This window comes from Epinephelus moara, chromosome 17, assembly GCF_006386435.1.
Source record: "Epinephelus moara isolate mb chromosome 17, YSFRI_EMoa_1.0, whole genome shotgun sequence".
Lineage (NCBI taxonomy): Eukaryota > Metazoa > Chordata > Actinopteri > Perciformes > Serranidae > Epinephelus > Epinephelus moara.
Window position 1 is genome coordinate 15757898 of NC_065522.1, and position 16652 is coordinate 15774549.

Here is a 16652-nt window from a genome sequence, read left to right on the forward strand (position 1 = left end):
AATGTCCAGGATCCTCGGCCAGACAGAATGACACTGACTTTAAGCACCTGGTCCACTGAGTCATCACTAGAATAATAAGCAAAAAAATATACCATTAAGCCCTGGGATGTCAGAAAATAAAGTGCTACAGCAATATTTTACTTAGTGACAGTTACTAATTCTGTTTTGTTTAGTCATGCCAAACAAGTAATCAAGTCCAAGAACACAAGTGAAACCAGCTGCATTGAAAGGTAAAACCTTAAATCACTCTAACCATTGTCTGAATACAGTTGCAGATTTATTTTAATACATGCAGATTGAGCAATGTCTCCTCTTTAAAAAAAGAAAAAAGTTAGGTCTTTGTAATTTGTACAAGATCATTCAAAATGGTGTAGTTTTACTTTGAGCTTAAAAGTGTGTGCAAATATTTCCCTAGTCTACAAATGCATGTAAAATTGATGTTAAGGTTTAACTAGATACCGTAGCATGGTATAACATGACATAGCAATAACAGAGAGCATATTGTAAAAGGAACAAGTGTTTTCAATGAAATGAAGGAACACCTGCAGCTCATAGTGAGCCATGGTGCGGTATGATTTTTATATATATACACATATATATGTCAAAACAATGCACTGTCAGTTTTCTTATTCATACAAGGTGTATTTATGTAATCATGTATAGCTGTATTCTGTGAGATTTCTTCATTTTACTAACTAAGTTTAACTTTACAATGATCAGAATACAGATTCTTTCAAAACTTCAAATTGTCTCTTGTGTGATGTTTTGGAATTTTGGTGGGTAAATAGAAAATGCATCACGGTATGTTTAATGTCCGGAGCTTTAAATAGTGAAGTGATGTTTACTGATAATCAAACCCTGCCGTGTGATGATTGTATGATTAAATTTTACAATAGTGTCTTACAATCAGTCGCTCTCAGCGAATCAGGTGTGTTCAGAAAGCGATAATTGGAAGTGGTGCATACTTTACTTTGGCTATGAGATTCTTATTTATTCAGACACAGCCACACAGTCTGAGAGAAACATTGTTCTTTAGTCACCTCTAACACAGAATAACCACCAGCGTCACAACCAGCATCAGTCATTGTCAAAATTCAAATAAGTTAAAGTTAACTTTAAAAAATATGTTGCAAAGACCTACGACAGCCACAGTAAGAATAATGTTTACCAGAAATCTTCTTAGAAGCTTGACATTTTCGCAGTTCTCCTTTTTTTAATTGACAAGGAAGCCACTTCATGGGTTCAAAGGATATTCGAGTGGTCAATAAAGAAAAAATAAAGGTGCAGATGACTTTCACCAAATTACCAAAAAGATTAAATTGTGAATTTGTGACACAAGTGCTCATAAGATAGTTGTTAAGATAAGTCCTTGCAAGAGACACTTTTGTCTTTATTGTCAATAACAGAAAACAAAAACTTTTGGTAAGAGAGCAAAGACTATGGGCTTATAGTGGTTTACATCTGCAGTCCTTACAAACTTTACTTTTACTTCTGAACAGTTATTATACTCCCTAATCAAAAGTAACCATACACTCAACAGAGGAGACTGTCCCACTTTTAAAAGTGGCTATGCAGGTAATCTTTATGAGCAGCAATCACAACCCATACTTTGGTTGTTTTGTTAAGTGTTAACTTCTAGAGGCCATAGCAATTATTACTGGAGTCAGAGAGGAACTCAGGCGACGTAGTAGAAAGAGCTGGGATGGGTCAAAGAAACACAGCACTCTGATCCAGGGCTTAGCAAACTCACACCCTGTTGTGTTGCGCAGGTGTGCTGCTTTTTAATATGAAGGGCTTAATTCAGTTCATATTAAATGGGCTTTATTGGCATGGAAAACATCCATTGCCAGAGCAAGTGTGACAGAAAAACAAAACTTGTGTGTACAGTGAGTACATTTCTACCAGAATTTGGGTAATATACATGTCGCTGCTGATTGGGTACACCTGTGACAAAGGAGAGAAAACACAGGCTAGCCTAAAGCCCATCGCAAACCATCTCACATGGTTTTGAGGAAATGCTTTGAGTGACAGGTTGTCTGCCAGTAGTGTCCTCGGCTCTCAGTCAGATCCACTCCTCGCTCCTCGACAGTGCCAGCCTCTCATCCAAATATGGTCACTTCTGGCTCCAAAAAGATAAGAATGATCAAAATGCCAAACTCCAGGCTTTAAAATGGGAGTCCACAATCCAATGGATGATGTCACAGTAGTTACATCCATTATTTTATACAGTGTCGCATTCAGAGGGTAGAAACATATGACCTATGTGGCCAATTGGGTTAAAGGGCACGCTGGATCTGCACCTGTTCCTTCCGCTCACAAAACAGACTTAAAAAAACGAAAACACATTGTTGTTGTTGGGGTTTTTTTCAGTTAAAAATCCCACATGGGGGAATTTCAAATGGCTGATCCCAGTATATTTTAGATTGAACATATACTTGACTCGGGCCAACAAAAGGATTTAGTAAATAAAGTATATGATTCACTATTTCCCCATCAGGATGTTATTCCTGGCAATCTAACGAAAGTTTTGAGTCAGCATTTGCGTCAAGAAATGCAATATATAAAATATAATTCATTTGGATACATTAAAAAAAAATCCAAATAATACATTTTTAGAGACTTTTCTTTAGGTCTCAAAATTTTGAGAGTACATGGGATGTATTGGGGGACCTTGAACTTTTAAAATCCTGGCTACTGCCCTGCTCCTTTAGTGTACTGAGGTCAGCTTTTTATTTGTGAGATGAAGTATATGACACTACTCTTCAAAACATCTTCCTTTCCGCAGCCCCCTTCAATCTAGGGTACATGTTCTTCGACTACGGTCTGGAATGAAAAATGAAATAATGGTCTATATAATATCCAATGGCCTTTAATTGCTATAAATAGCTCAAAACGATACAAATACTTTTAAATAGCTCTTCTACAGCTGAAACAATTGGTCAAAAAATTGATTAGTTCATCAGTTTTGATCACCATAAACTCAATTTGAATATTTGCTTTGTCTCATTAAACTGAATACTACTTTTTATTATTATTAATGCATGCGCAAAATGATTAATCGATCGAAAACAGTCATCAGCTGCAGCCCTGTGGTGATCACAGAGCAGCCTTTTACAATAAGTGAAGTTAACCTTGCAAACGTCACCCTGATAATTAACACTGTGTCACGATTTTCATTTTGATGATGTTATGTTTCACTGCTCTCCCAGTAACGTTGATAGAATAAAGCGACCCGAGCATCCAGACTGAGAAAAGGTTATTTTTATATCTGCTGATCAGCGGAACCGGAAGAGGAAAACGCATGGATTAGTGTGTTTACAACTCACATCATCCTGGGTGTACCCGGCATCACCCTGCCCTCCAAAACAGACCCATGCAATTTGCATTTGCAGGCTGGTGCTACCTAGGATATACCGTAGGATATGTTATAATACAGGCCTGTGTCACTGTCTGTGGTGGGGACTCTTTGTTATTGTATTGCGGACTCGCTGTGTGATAGGCTATCTGTCGCAGCACTGGGCCACCCACCATCTGTGGAAGTGGGACAAGGGAACAGATGGCGCATCCGAGCCGGCCTGCAGGGCTGCTGACGCTGACTGTTAGGACAGCACTGGGGATGAGTACCAATCATTAAAATCAAAGGCTGTCGTTGGCTATTGCGCCGTGTTTTTTGCAGACCTGGCGATGCCAGAGTGACTTGGTTACGAGTGTGTGTCAGCAGGCTTTGCAGATTGACCAAATTGATGCGCGACGACTCGACCACTGGCGTCAACTTAATCCCTTTTGACGTGTGTGTGGCTCGGTGAACAATGGTTGACAACCGCTACGCTACAGCTCTGGTTATCGCCTGTGTGCTGAGCATTCTGGCCACCGTGTATCTGTCGGTGGCCATCGGGACGCAGCACTGGTACCAGTACAGCAGCCCCACGGTGCGCGGAGAGGCCAACGTGTCCGAGCTGCGCTCCCTGTATGAGGAGTTCATGGACGGGGAGTTTGATGAGAAGACCTACAGTGACACCCTGTTCCGCCTCAACGGGACTGTGGGCCTCTGGTGGCGATGTGTGCTCGTCCCTGCCAATGCTCACTGGTACAAAGAGCCAGGTATGTTTAACTGACCTAACCTGTCCTAATGATGATGATGAAGTCACTTAGTCATTATGCTAAAGACGCGTTACACTGTAGAGCTGCAGTAACTATGAGCCCCACCTTGTCTCAGGTAGATGCCACCAGGTGTGGCTCAGTCAACAACAGGTCGGAGAGCTGTCACGCTCTCATTGTAGATGCCATCAGCACCACTTTGTGCCTCTCATGTATTATCATTAACACTAGAGTCACTGAACTAAGCTGATTTTCTGAAAAATAAATAACCGGCAAAAGGTTTTGGAAAGATATTTAAAGGTCTGATGTGTAGGATTTAGGAAATGATATATAACATTCATAACTATGTTTTCATGAGTTTATAATCACCTGAAAATAAGAACTGTGGTGTTTTCATCACCTTAAAATGAGCCAGAGCAGGTCCTCTTCCACGGAGTCAGCCATGTTCTACAGCAGACTAGAAGGGACAAATCAAACAGTGGCTCTAGATAGGGTGGGAATCACCAATACAATATTATCACGGTCACAATACAATATTGTTGGGATTTTAAATATGTTGCAGTATGCTGAGTATTGGGATAAATATACTGCAATACATTGCAAATGATTCAACTGTAAATTATGTCTGCAAGGGAAAACTTTGTCAGCATCTGTTTCATTTAATAAGATAGAGTTTTCAGTCTGTTCATCTCACTTCATTTTATCTGGCTCCCATTTCAAAAAGTCTGGACACCCCTGGCCTACTGCCACTAAATCCTACACACTAGACCTTTGATGGGGGTGTTGTGCTTTCTCAAGCAAAATAGTTTAGTGGAGGTGGTAAGCAACCCGCATCCTGTCAGATCTGTCTCATGATTGTCCCTTTCCATGGAAGCCATTTTGACTTGTCACAGTAGGAAAAGCACAGGTGTAGATAATCAGATTAATGATGGCTGAATTCCATTTAGCTGCTCAGGTGTCAGGGTCCTGGTATTGTGTCTGTTGGCTAATTGTCACTGTCACTGGAAAACTCAAACATCATTAGTCCGATCAGTCACACCTGTGCTTTTCCTACAAGGCCTATGACAAGTCAAAATGTCTGCTGTGAGGAAGGCTGTCCAGGGGCCCCAAAAGACTTTATTGTTTTAGTTTACATAGTGGTCATTGTGCTGTGTTTTTTCCTATTACTGTAGGCAAGGAGGTCAATCATAAAAGTACTAAGGCTGCAACCAACATTTACTCTGATTATTATTATTAGGTCCGACAATTGCTCTCTGCGATAGTGAATTTACTGTTCACTAAATTAAATGTCAGAAAATTGCCCATCATTATTCTCTGAAGCCCAAGTTTGTTTGACCACCAGTCAAAAACCCCAAAATGTTGAGTTTACTATCATAGTTAACTGTAAAATAGCTAGTGTTCACATTTGAGAAGTTGGTACCGGTGTGTTTTTGGCATTTTTGAAAATGACTTAAAGGAACAATCGATGATCACAATTGTTGACGAAGAATTTTCTCTCAGTCTACTCATCATTTGATCACAATAACTCATCTCTAACTCTGTTCATGGCATAAAATACACTTAAAAAAATCTGTTTTTCTATGAATCAGCTCATATCAGCTCGTATCAATAAAGAGGGGCTGGGTGAAAGATGGAGAAAGTCAAATATCACCATTCCTTATTTTGTTCCCTTAGAAACAGATAATACAGGAGACTTACACTCTAGACAGGCATAAATATTAATGAAATCAATTAAACTTTTCAACTATTTTTGTGTATTTTGAAAAATATATCCATACATACTTGGTCTCTGCAAGTCGACTTTATTCATCTGCTACAGTTTGTCCACAGAAGGTAGAAAATACACACAAGAATTAAAAGAAAAAGTATGTACTATTAGTATATGACATGCTCAGACACTGGCTCTTTGCATTAATAACCTTTTTCCAGATGCCAAGATGATGCTGGAGTGTCGAAGCTTCACTCTACCTCAGCAGTTCACTCCCAAGTATAAAGAACCAGGCAACCACAACAGTGGAGAGGACATGCTGCGCACCTGTAAGTTCAGTCACAAGACGTTTACCCTTATCTAAATATTATAAGTTTCATGAAGCTGTAAGAAAATGTGCACCAGATTCAGCCTGCTCTCTGCGTAGTGCATTAATGATGACCAATATGGGATGTTGAATAATACATTGCCCCCAATCAAAGCAGCTTCTTCTGTCATGCATAAGAAGGTGAGTAAATGAAAACCTCAGTATATGTGATGCCCACGGATTCATGCCTCTCTGTGTCTGTGTGCATAGACTTGTGGAGGTGCCAGTTTCTGCTGCCACTGGTGTCCCTGGGTCTGGTTGTGCTGGCAGGCCTGACTGGGTTCTGTGCCTGCCTCTGCCGAAGCCTCACCCCCACCCTTGGCATAGGATTGCTTCACCTGCTGGCTGGTAAGACCTGTTCAGCTGCACCTAACAGCTTACTTGTAACTGTCAGTTTTGAGTTATGAGTCATTTAGGTTGTTAAGCTTGGCCAGTTTTCAAGGACCGACATCTGAAAACAGTAAATTTAATTGTGTTAATGTAGTTTGAGCTTGAATTGTCCAAGCTTTTGGTTTTTAAGTCTCAGTCACAGCAGCTTCAGTTTAAATCCCAGTGTCAGAAAGCATGTTTAGAATTTAACACATCCAGTTTATTTAGTTTTATTGTAAATAATCTGGTCAAGCATAAACATACAGCAAATAAAAACTGCTGGAAGACGTTAATTTCCCTAAATCCACTAGTCAGAACACACCTGATAAAAGCAACGGCAGATCTTTCTAAAGGTGACACAGGCAGCTGCCTAGGGTGCCACCTAGAGGCGGACCGCCACCACACCCAAATAAAGGGGACGCTTGCCGAGGGCGCCAAATGTGCTAGGTACGGCACTGGCTAAAAGAGCAAACAAAGTATATTGTTACAGGTTTTTGTAAGTCAAAGATTACACAAAACAGAATCTACAGCCATGCTAGCCTCATTGCGAGGCTGTGCTTTGAGCTAAATGCTAACATCAGCATGCCAACATGCTCAAAATAACAATGCTAACATGCTGACGTTAAGCAGGTATAATGTTCAGTATGGTATAAACATTATAAAACTAGCATTTACTCATCAGCAATAAACACAAAGTACAACTGAGGCTGATGGGAATGAGACAAATTGGAGTTTGACCATAGACTGTAGATTGTGTACTCGCATTTCGTAGCCTCAAGTTTGGCATTTTGGCCGTCAAAATGGTAGATTTTTGGAGCCAGAAGTGACCATATTTGGGTGATGCCTTGCAGACAGCCTTTAACCCTTAAAAAAATGTAAATGGATGAGGTATACAAATTCACACCTGTACAGTTGTCATGAATGGGGACGGTAGCTACAGAGACCACAATAGCTTTTTGTACCAGGCTGTAAACATGTTTATTTCTGCTGTGAAGTTGGGCATTTTAACACTGACTCGCTTTTGGAGCCAGCCTGATGTAGCCATATGAGGACCTGCAGTTTTTAGCACTTCCGCAGCTTTATTTTTCAACCCCGGAGGTTGCTATTTGATACTGGCCTGATGATGTAGTTAGATTAAAAGTCATAGGATCACCAGAGACAGAAGGATTCATCCTCCAGGGACCTTGGGTGTCTGTACAAATTTTCATGGCAACTCATCTGATCGTTCAGTATGGACCAAAGTGGTGCACCAACTCACTGACATTGCCATCGCTCAAGCCAAGCATTGAGTGTGGCTAGAAGAATCACTGGGCTACTTAATGTCAAATTCCATTACGAGATAACGAAACAGTCAAGTTGTTTGCAAGGAGCATACTGAATGTTGCAACTGAAATGTTTTGGCACAGGCCTTTCTTAGTCATTCCAGTCATGCCAGTTTGAAGTCAGTTGGCAGCGTCATGATCACACCTTAGCTTGAATCTATTCATTGTGCACCTGGGGCAGACGCGTGGAAGGCATCACAAGTTCTTTGTTTTTTTACAGCCTACGTCTAGTCAGCTTTACAGAGCGTTTCAGTGTATTTCAGCTCACTGTTTGGGTTTTATTGCCAAAAAAAAAAAACGTGTAAAAACACCCCCTCATTTTGTGCCCTACAGGCCTCTGCACCTTGGCCACAGTGTGCTGCTACCTGGCGGGGATGGATCTGCTCCACAGGGTGTCAATGCTGCCTGATAAGGTGGATGGCTCTCTGGGCTGGTCCCTCTACTTGGCCCTGATTTCTTCGCCACTTCACATGATGGCCGCCGCGCTGCTGGTGTGGGCGGCACGCAGCCACAGTCAGAACTACTACCGCATGACCGCCTACCGGGTGGCATAGACTAAGATTCAGCTCTGGATCTCTGCCCTCTTTAAATTCATACCCCACTGTCACCAAGATGCATTTTATAATGATCTCAGAGGAACGGGATGTGGGTTAATCTGTGCGTTTTGCCCTCTGATGGATTAAAGTGCATGTCCTATGTCGTCATGACCCTATCTGCTGCATTAAAAGATTTGATTTTTATCTCTCTCTACGGGTTACAGAATTGGTTTGAAAAAGGTCAACCAGAAAGATCTATATGCCACAACATATGTCAGCTTCAGAGTAACTTAACACCAAGCTGAGAAGCATTAGCTGTGTCCCAGTTTCATATTACACAGTTACTTCCAGGTTCTGTATATCTAGTGTGCTCACATCAGAAAGGAATGTTGTGTTCCTGTTGCCCTTAACACAATGTTATCACAATAGCAGAGGCATACCTATATGCACGACATATCTTCAAACAATTTGACCTGATAAAGATCCGACTGGAATCACAACGGTGTCAATTTAAAAAATATTAGTGTTTTGGAGTTTGAGCAATCTAGAAGCAGAAATGACCCAAATCATAACAAACAGGAATTTGTAATTGAAGTGTACTCGTAGTACAATGTAATGCACAAAGCAAACAGAAGTTTGCCGGGAAAAGATTTAATTAAATTGTGGACAATTGGAGATTTTTTCGTAAACCAAAAAACAAAGAATTAAATATTTGACCACACAGCTCTTTAAAGTGGAAACAGACAAGTTTTTGTTTTCTTAAACTTATCATTATAAAGCAAATGTTGATTGCACAATGTAATGGCTGTCTGCCACAATACTGACACTATCTGTGTTTAAATTTGTTTCCTATCGGCCTCGCTTTAACTTTGCAGTTTCTTCATGCCCCTGGGTACGATCTCCCTGGAAAATGAAGGCTCGATCTACAGCAAAAAACAAAGTGTGTCAACTGTTGAACAACCAAAACAGGAAGAGGATAGCACTTTTTATTCTCCTCTGTAGCTTTCTCCAGTTGCCAAAGAGTATCATTGTACATTCTTTGCAGTTACTATCGCCAGTAGTGAAAATGGCGGACTGCGGAACAACCAAAGAAACTGTGGTAGTTTCCAGGCTCTGAGGCAAACAGAAAGTGATCCAAATGTCTAGTACCACTTGAAAATGCTATTTCTCTGTTTCCACGTTAACCAGCAGGGGTGTTTGAAAGTTGCAAATTGATTTGGTATCATAGAGATCTTTATTTACAGTAGCACATCTTATTTATCAGATTGGGGTGTGGAGCTGGGACACATCTTTTGTTTCACCGACCTTTTCTGTTTGAAACTTCCAAAGCTTTTGCACCACTGATCACACCCAGACTCACAGTCGGGTGTGGTGGCGCTTCCCCTCGTTGCCCTTTTGAAAACACCCTGACACACCCTGAAGATGCTTCTCTAGAAATGCAGCAAGACAAAAACCTCATACGCATCCATTAGATATTTATTATGACAGGTTTGCTGTTGTGCAATCAGTCCTTTACTTCGGCTGCTTCAAAACATAGTCGGGATATATGGGCATAAATGAGGCAAGACAATGACTATTATGTGTACATATTCCTGTTGTTACACAAAGATTTACATCCCTTTTTTTTTTTTTTACCTAAGTGACATGTATTGATTTATTCATGGCCATTATTGAGGTCAGACTGTGTTTGTTTATGATTTGTTTACCCCCAATGCACTGTTTTCTTTATTCTCAAGCATTTTGTAACGTTTTGACTGATTTTGTAGGCTTTTGTAGAAAAGATCGAAAAGTTCTAATTTTTTCAGCATAGTCGTCGTTTTTCACCATTTTGTTTTGTTCCCCTTTACATGCGCATATATATTGGTTTCCTTTTGTGAATTCAGTTGTGTTTGTTATTATTTATTTGGTTGATATTTTTTCATTTTATTTTTTATTCATTTGCTACCATCATTTCATTTCAACAGGATTTAAGGGAAACAGTGTTTCCCTGTTAGGCATTATGAATGTAATTTAAAGGCCATATTGTGACAAGCTACAGTATTCCTTTGCACTTAAATTATTTTTTAACATATCCTGAATATTGCTGTAGTGGTCAGTAGTGAATTTCTATTTTTTGAAGATGTATGTGTCCCAAAAATAAAATGAATTCAAAAACATATGACCCTAAAAAACTATGCTATGTATGTTTCCAGAAATATATAAATTGCCACCAGTCACACCAGTAAAACTAAAGAATGTCTGTGAAATGATGCACTGTGTGTGGTCTGATGGGTCTTGTGATAAATCAGATTGTATTTTGCATATTCAGCCTTGTAATTCAAGAAATTGTTCTATCCCTGAACCCACTGTAGCGTAAATATAAACAGCAAATGTCCATGTATGACTGTGCTTTTGTGAATCTACAGTGAATGTGTTGTTCACTCTCCAGTTGTGAGCTGAAACGGTTAATAACTGTACACTTAAATATAGTGTGTAAGCGAGCGTACACGTGCGTGTTCCAAGCAACTGCTGTTGTTTCAATAAAAGCTTTTTTGTAAAAATGACTGCATCGTCACATCAGTCTCATCATGCTGGCTGTGGTAAAGGTCCATCCTCACTCCTCTTCCTCTGATGCAAATTCCTGTTGGTGCGCTTGTTGCTCCTGCTCTGTCTGCACCCGGATTGCAGGTATCATCACGCGCGTTTTTCTCGCCAGGGTGAGAGCGATGCCCTTCTCGTAATAAGCACATTCATTGATGAAGAAAGGATAAAGAGGTTCTTTGCCTTTATACCTCACAGTTTCACCTGAAAAAGTCTGGAACAGCGGGTCTTCAGGGTGGAGCAGGCAGAAGTCTCGGTCCTGTGGGGGAGGACAGCCAGTTAGGATGATTGCTGATGAGAAACAAGGCAGTCCCCACTTGTATATGTGAGGCTTTAAAGCAGCTGGGCAGCAAAACACACTGTATACTGTAGCTGTTGGAGAAGTGGTCACAAAAACCGCTAACTGAATAAAAGAAAAAAATTAAAATTCAGTGTTTTAGGAAAGTTGCTAGTTAGATGAGAAGTTCAATATATATGGCAGAGTGGGAACTGTTCATTAGGTGTTTCTCAAAGTCAAGGATCCTCCCTTGGTAGGACGAGTCCTTCCAAGAACAAGATTTGTGGGTACTTTATAACAGTGAGCAGGGATTCATTTGGTCTCAAAAAGTTTGATTGATTTCCATTTTACCACTTCCAGGGATTTAGTACTGGACTTCCATGAAGCCTGAAAAAATAATTTGAAAACATGATCCAGGTTTTCCTTTTGATGCACCAGCAACCAGCCATTTAAAATCAATAGTTAGTTAGCAATGGCCTAAAGGTCCCTCATGGTTGGGTGCCCTGATCAAAAATCACTAAACTGCAGTGACACTTTAAACCTCAGTGACTCACAGGATGGCTGCCACATGCCTCATACCAACCGAACAACCCTTAAAATGACCACAGATCTTAATCAGCCCTTATGTTACAGTTTCAACAGACTACACTGTGAAGTGCTGCTTGTCCATGAAAAGGCAGCCATTCACACTGTGACAAAGCATATTATTATCAGGCTCTATTATACCTGAAACTGTTTCCACACAGTGTCAGCTGCGGCGTCATCAGTGTCTCACAATTAGATTGTTATCATCATTTCTCGTATCCTGTTCAGACTGTGCATTTCTCGTCTTGTAATTTGTGACGTGTTAAAGAAGAAAAAAAAACAGATCCCCAGTTCTGTACAGATTTTTACATACAAACATAGATGCACTCTGTGAATTGCTGGTAATTGTAGCATAGCACTCAATACCCTGCGCTTTCATCAATATGCTGCACCAGCATTTCAATTTTTGAACTTATGACAACACAAAAAAGTTAGGATCAGTTAGATATCATTCTCAGAAAGATGTAATTTGCTACTGAGGATAGGGGAAATAGGAAACCCCAGTAAATGTTTAATTATTATTTAAATATTATAAAATCTCCATTATATTGAATATTATCCTTGCCTGTATCCAAATAAAATTTTTATGTGTTCAGCGGACCTGCTGTGTGCCAACGAAAAGACTTTCTAGGTCAGTGGTTTCCAACTGGTCCAGCCACAGGATCCAGATCAAGGTCAACACAGGTTAATACTTTCATGCTTGTGTTTGGCCATGTCGCCCAACTAGTTTGCTGTCTCTGTTGAGTAACTGTCTGTGACTCACTCGCTCTGCAGCAGGACACTGCACTTAAAAATAAAAGCTCTGTGACAGACATGTACTGTACTTAAAAATAAAGTGCATTTTACAAAATTGTTTGCTAGTCGCTTGCGGTCCATTCAGAATGGACCCATGACCCAATTTTGGACCACAACCCACCAGTTGGGAGCCACTGCTCTAAGTTAGCGTGTGGCGATTGAACACTCTCTGTAAATAATACCAAACTGCATAATTCTTTCTGTACGCTGTGCAAGGGAGTGATTACAAAATTCAAATTAGAGACATGTAAAATTAAGCGTCGCTAAAAAAAAAAAAGAAAAAAAGACTTGATGTGTCATCCTTTAAAAATGTCCCCATGTCCAATTGAGTTTCTGGTCGTAAAAAGATTTACTTTATGTCACAGCTTATGTAAAATGCCAGCAGTTAATTACAGTTGATTCATACTGGTATGCAAATCATGTTGTGGACGTCATGATTGCTGTTTGGTATGAAGCCATTTACAGGAAAAGGCCCAACCCTGTGTTATAAACACACACACATACACACACATACACTTTATTATTTTTCTGAAGACAAAGGCTTTGCTCCTCTATTGTTCATGTCTTAAGCAGCCGTGCACATTCGTGTTAGGTAATTTGTAAACGTTGTCGTCTTATTCTATCCACTCCCTGCTTTATTCAAAATGAATTAATTAGGCTCAGCTGCAGTTACATCCGCCAAAGGGCAACTTCTTTCATTAAAGCATGAAGCCTCACATGCGTTTCAGACAGTACCTGGAGTTGAGGATGAATGGCTGCTGTGATGTTACGAGTTTCCCTGTCCCTTGGGTAGTCGATGTGTTTAATCATGGTGAACACATCCACAAATCCTCCTTCAAAAATAGTACCTGGAAATAAAAGACAGATTTACAACAAGACTCCCCCCCCCCAAAAAAAAGTCTTCAAAGTTTGCAAGATTTGTGAGATTTCAGAGTGGTGTAGCGAAGCAAATTGGTAACCTGGGCTTAATTGCACCTGAGTTGAAGGAACGGACCCAATCGAGCATGTGCTGCACGCCAACTTTCATTGCCGTGTAGATGTTTGACCTCACCACACCGTGGGGCTGGGGGCCGATCTCCATGGCTGCAGAAAATAGATTTTAGGTGACATATATGACAGATTACCCAACATTGAAATGCTTTTCATAAGCTAGTGTTACAGTAGATATGAGACTTACCAAAGCCATGTTTTCCCACTGAATCAAGGGAATATGATTCTTCACAGGAGAAGTCAAAATGGATGTACCTCAGTGGAATATCTGGCATCTGCCTCTGAAAATGAAACGTCACTCTTGACTTTAGTTTTCTAACATCTCAGTTCTTTGCTTTATTTGAGGTGCACGCAAAGGCTTCTCAAACATGCAGGGTGAACCGATTTTACTTGAGCGTGTAGGAAGTGTTTGTGCTTGCCTGCAGGTGTCTGAATATATGCAGGCAGATCCAGTCAGCGTCAGAGTACGCGATGAAGCACAGGCCCATGTTGGCGGTGGTGTTGTGGAGGTCGCAAACAAGATCCACCGCCTCGGGACTTCCTTTGGGACCCAGCTTGGCGTTCAGTTCTCGGGATCTGATTATCTCATAGGGGGCGGCGTCTGATAGGGGACCACTGGGAGACAGACAAACAATCTGACCACAGCTCGTCATCATCATCATCAGAACTGTTACCATGAGCATCGTCACCTCTCCTCGCCTTACTTGAGGTTGGCTTTGGTGAAGCAGCGGTTGAGGTCGGTGTCGATGTATCTGCGGCACTGCTGCATGGCCCGAGGGTTCGACAGCACCATCAGCAACGACGGAGACTCTTCCTTCTCCATCACTTTCTTCTCCGCCTTCAGCAGCTCTCTCACCAAGTACACCCCAGACAGCTCGTTGCCATGGGTACCGCCGCACACAGCGACCCGGGGCAACCTTGGCAAAGGCACCAACTGGTCTACCTCCATCTGGGTGAGAGCAGGCAGAGAAACAGTGGAAAAAGTACAAGAATTTGAGTATGTACGCCACAAAAGAAAATGTGTTTTTTGGTCTTCCTATATCACCCTATATTCTGAATCCAGTTTTGAGCAGCTCTTGTACAGTTTGCATTTTCTCTGCTCATACACCGCTTGTATCTCTTTTTATTCCATATGCAGCAATGTCAAATGATATCAAGTTACACATGTATTATTGATTCCCCTCTTGTTTCACTCAGTGGGAGGTATCAGTTACTCCAGTGTTGATGTCACTGGGCACATTGTAGCCAACAACTGCAACACAAAGCAGAGATATTGATTTGTGAAACCTTACCTCGCCGTTCTGGCTTGCTGGAAACTGTAAAGGGGCAGTTCCGGCTTTAAACCCTAGAAATGTACTGTGCCTCTACAGCAGGACTGAGATTCAAAGTCTGCTTAAAGTCTCTTAACTCGAGGTAAAACAGGGTGAACTGTCAGCTCCACATTTCACAAACAAGAGATGAAATGACTGACGAGGCATCGTGCTGTACATCTTACCCAATCTACCCTGTCCCTACCCTTTCTCTTCCCTCTCCCCCTGCCGTTTACCCTCATCCACCCTCTCCCAGGCTTTCATGCAGTTTCACTGATTCAGCATTCCCATCCCTCCCTCTGTACAGGCTGTAGCTGCCTGTTATGCAAACTCTCACCGTCTCTCTACCACCTCTTGTCCACTGCACTGCACTGAACTACACTGTATCGTAGGCAGGGTGTGTCCTGAGTGTGATGTGGTGCATCGGTTGCTTCCCGTGGTCCCAACAGCTGTGAGGTCCGCCAAACTGTAAGCCCCTCCCCAGCTCCCCATCTCTCTCTCTCTCTCTCTCTCTCTGCCCCATGTATAGGATGGTAGGTTCCAGTCTGCCTTTCAGAAAATTGGCTAAAAATAAATCTGCTGGCATGACACAGCAAGAGAGGCGCCTGTGGTGTATACAGTGAAAGAAACAGCTCTTCTCGCAGGGAAAATAAATAGAGAACCAGCTGGTGATTTGAAGAGAACACAGATTTGATCTTAAACTGTAAATACAAGAAGGTTGACTGCTGACGAAAAAGTGAGAGCAGCAGGTTTAATCTCATCTTAATACACGTTTTTTCCTTTATTGTGAAAGCTTGAACACTACTGGATTTTAAAGACGGCTGCCATCACTGATACATGCCTATCAGCTGATGTTGGTTTTTCTATAGCTGCAACCAGCAGCTCTATAGATCACTCTGATGGACAATCGGTTGGTCTGGATAATGTCCTCACCCTCTGGCGACCACAGGTTTTGCCCAAGGAGACTGATATTTGGCATGGAGGTCAAGTGTGTGTGTAAAGGTGTGTATAGGTGTGTGTTCATGCCAAATTGGGAGGGGGTGCGGCGTAATGGGAGTAGCACATAACTTCCAAATGGATTCACAGACTTGCCCAAGATTTTGTTGAAAGATTGGTCATGCGCTAAAGCAGTGGCTCCCAACTGGTCCAGATTCCTCCTTAGTCATTAGTTAATGGTCCACAGAGTTTTATTTATCCAGCGTCATACTTGCGTTTGGCCATGTCGTCGAGCTAGTTTGTCGTCTCTGTCAAGTAGCTGTCAGTGAGTCACTCACTCTATAGCAGGTAATGGCACTTCAAAAATGCAGCCCCATGCCAGATGTTCACTGTCCTTAAAAAAAAGGATGTTTTTTAACAAACACGACATGTCTGCGAGTCATATGCGGTCAATTCAGAAGAAGCCCGCAACCCACCAGTTGGGAACCACTGCAGCGTGGATGCATGGGTGGACACAGTCGCATCTATGGTGAATTCACACTGTTTTTCACTTTAAAGGCCCAGTGTGTAGGATTTAGAGGGATTTATTGGTAGAAATAAAATATAATAAAAAGGTTTTTGTAGTGTGTAATCACCTAAAAATTTCTGTGTAATTTGTGCGTTTACTTGCACTAGTACATGAGCACTAAACACAAAGTACGGCTGAGGCTAATCTCATTTTGTGTTTTATATTGCTTGATTGATTACACAATGAATATCACATACATTAAAAAGCATTG

At 41.3% G+C, this 16652-nt stretch overlaps 2 protein-coding genes across 3 annotated transcripts; one reads left to right on the plus strand and one right to left on the minus strand.

Moving 5' to 3' along the window:
- The first annotated feature begins 3302 nt into the window (after positions 1–3302).
- LOC126404235 (claudin domain-containing protein 1-like) lies at positions 3303–10938 on the plus strand. Its single transcript, XM_050067320.1, has 4 exons — positions 3303–4101; positions 6028–6135; positions 6384–6521; positions 8198–10938. Exons 1-4 carry the CDS (start codon positions 3810–3812, stop codon positions 8416–8418), a joined length of 759 nt encoding a protein of 252 aa, XP_049923277.1. The 5' UTR covers positions 3303–3809; the 3' UTR covers positions 8419–10938.
- A 50-nt stretch (positions 10939–10988) lies between these two features.
- On the minus strand, positions 10989–15408 carry LOC126404232 (N-acyl-aromatic-L-amino acid amidohydrolase (carboxylate-forming) B-like). 2 transcript variants are annotated; one of them, XM_050067315.1, is made up of 7 exons: positions 15275–15408; positions 14332–14576; positions 14047–14242; positions 13815–13908; positions 13613–13720; positions 13373–13485; positions 10989–11239 (listed from the first exon to the last, which is right to left on the minus strand). In XM_050067315.1, exons 2-7 carry the CDS (start codon positions 14574–14576, stop codon positions 10994–10996), a joined length of 1002 nt encoding a protein of 333 aa, XP_049923272.1. In that variant the 5' UTR covers positions 15275–15408; the 3' UTR covers positions 10989–10993. The 2 variants fall into 2 exon arrangements, with proteins under 2 accessions (XP_049923272.1, XP_049923273.1); XM_050067316.1 differs by lacking the exon at positions 15275–15408 and adding an exon at positions 14920–15138.
- Between the last annotated feature and the right edge of the window lie 1244 nt (positions 15409–16652).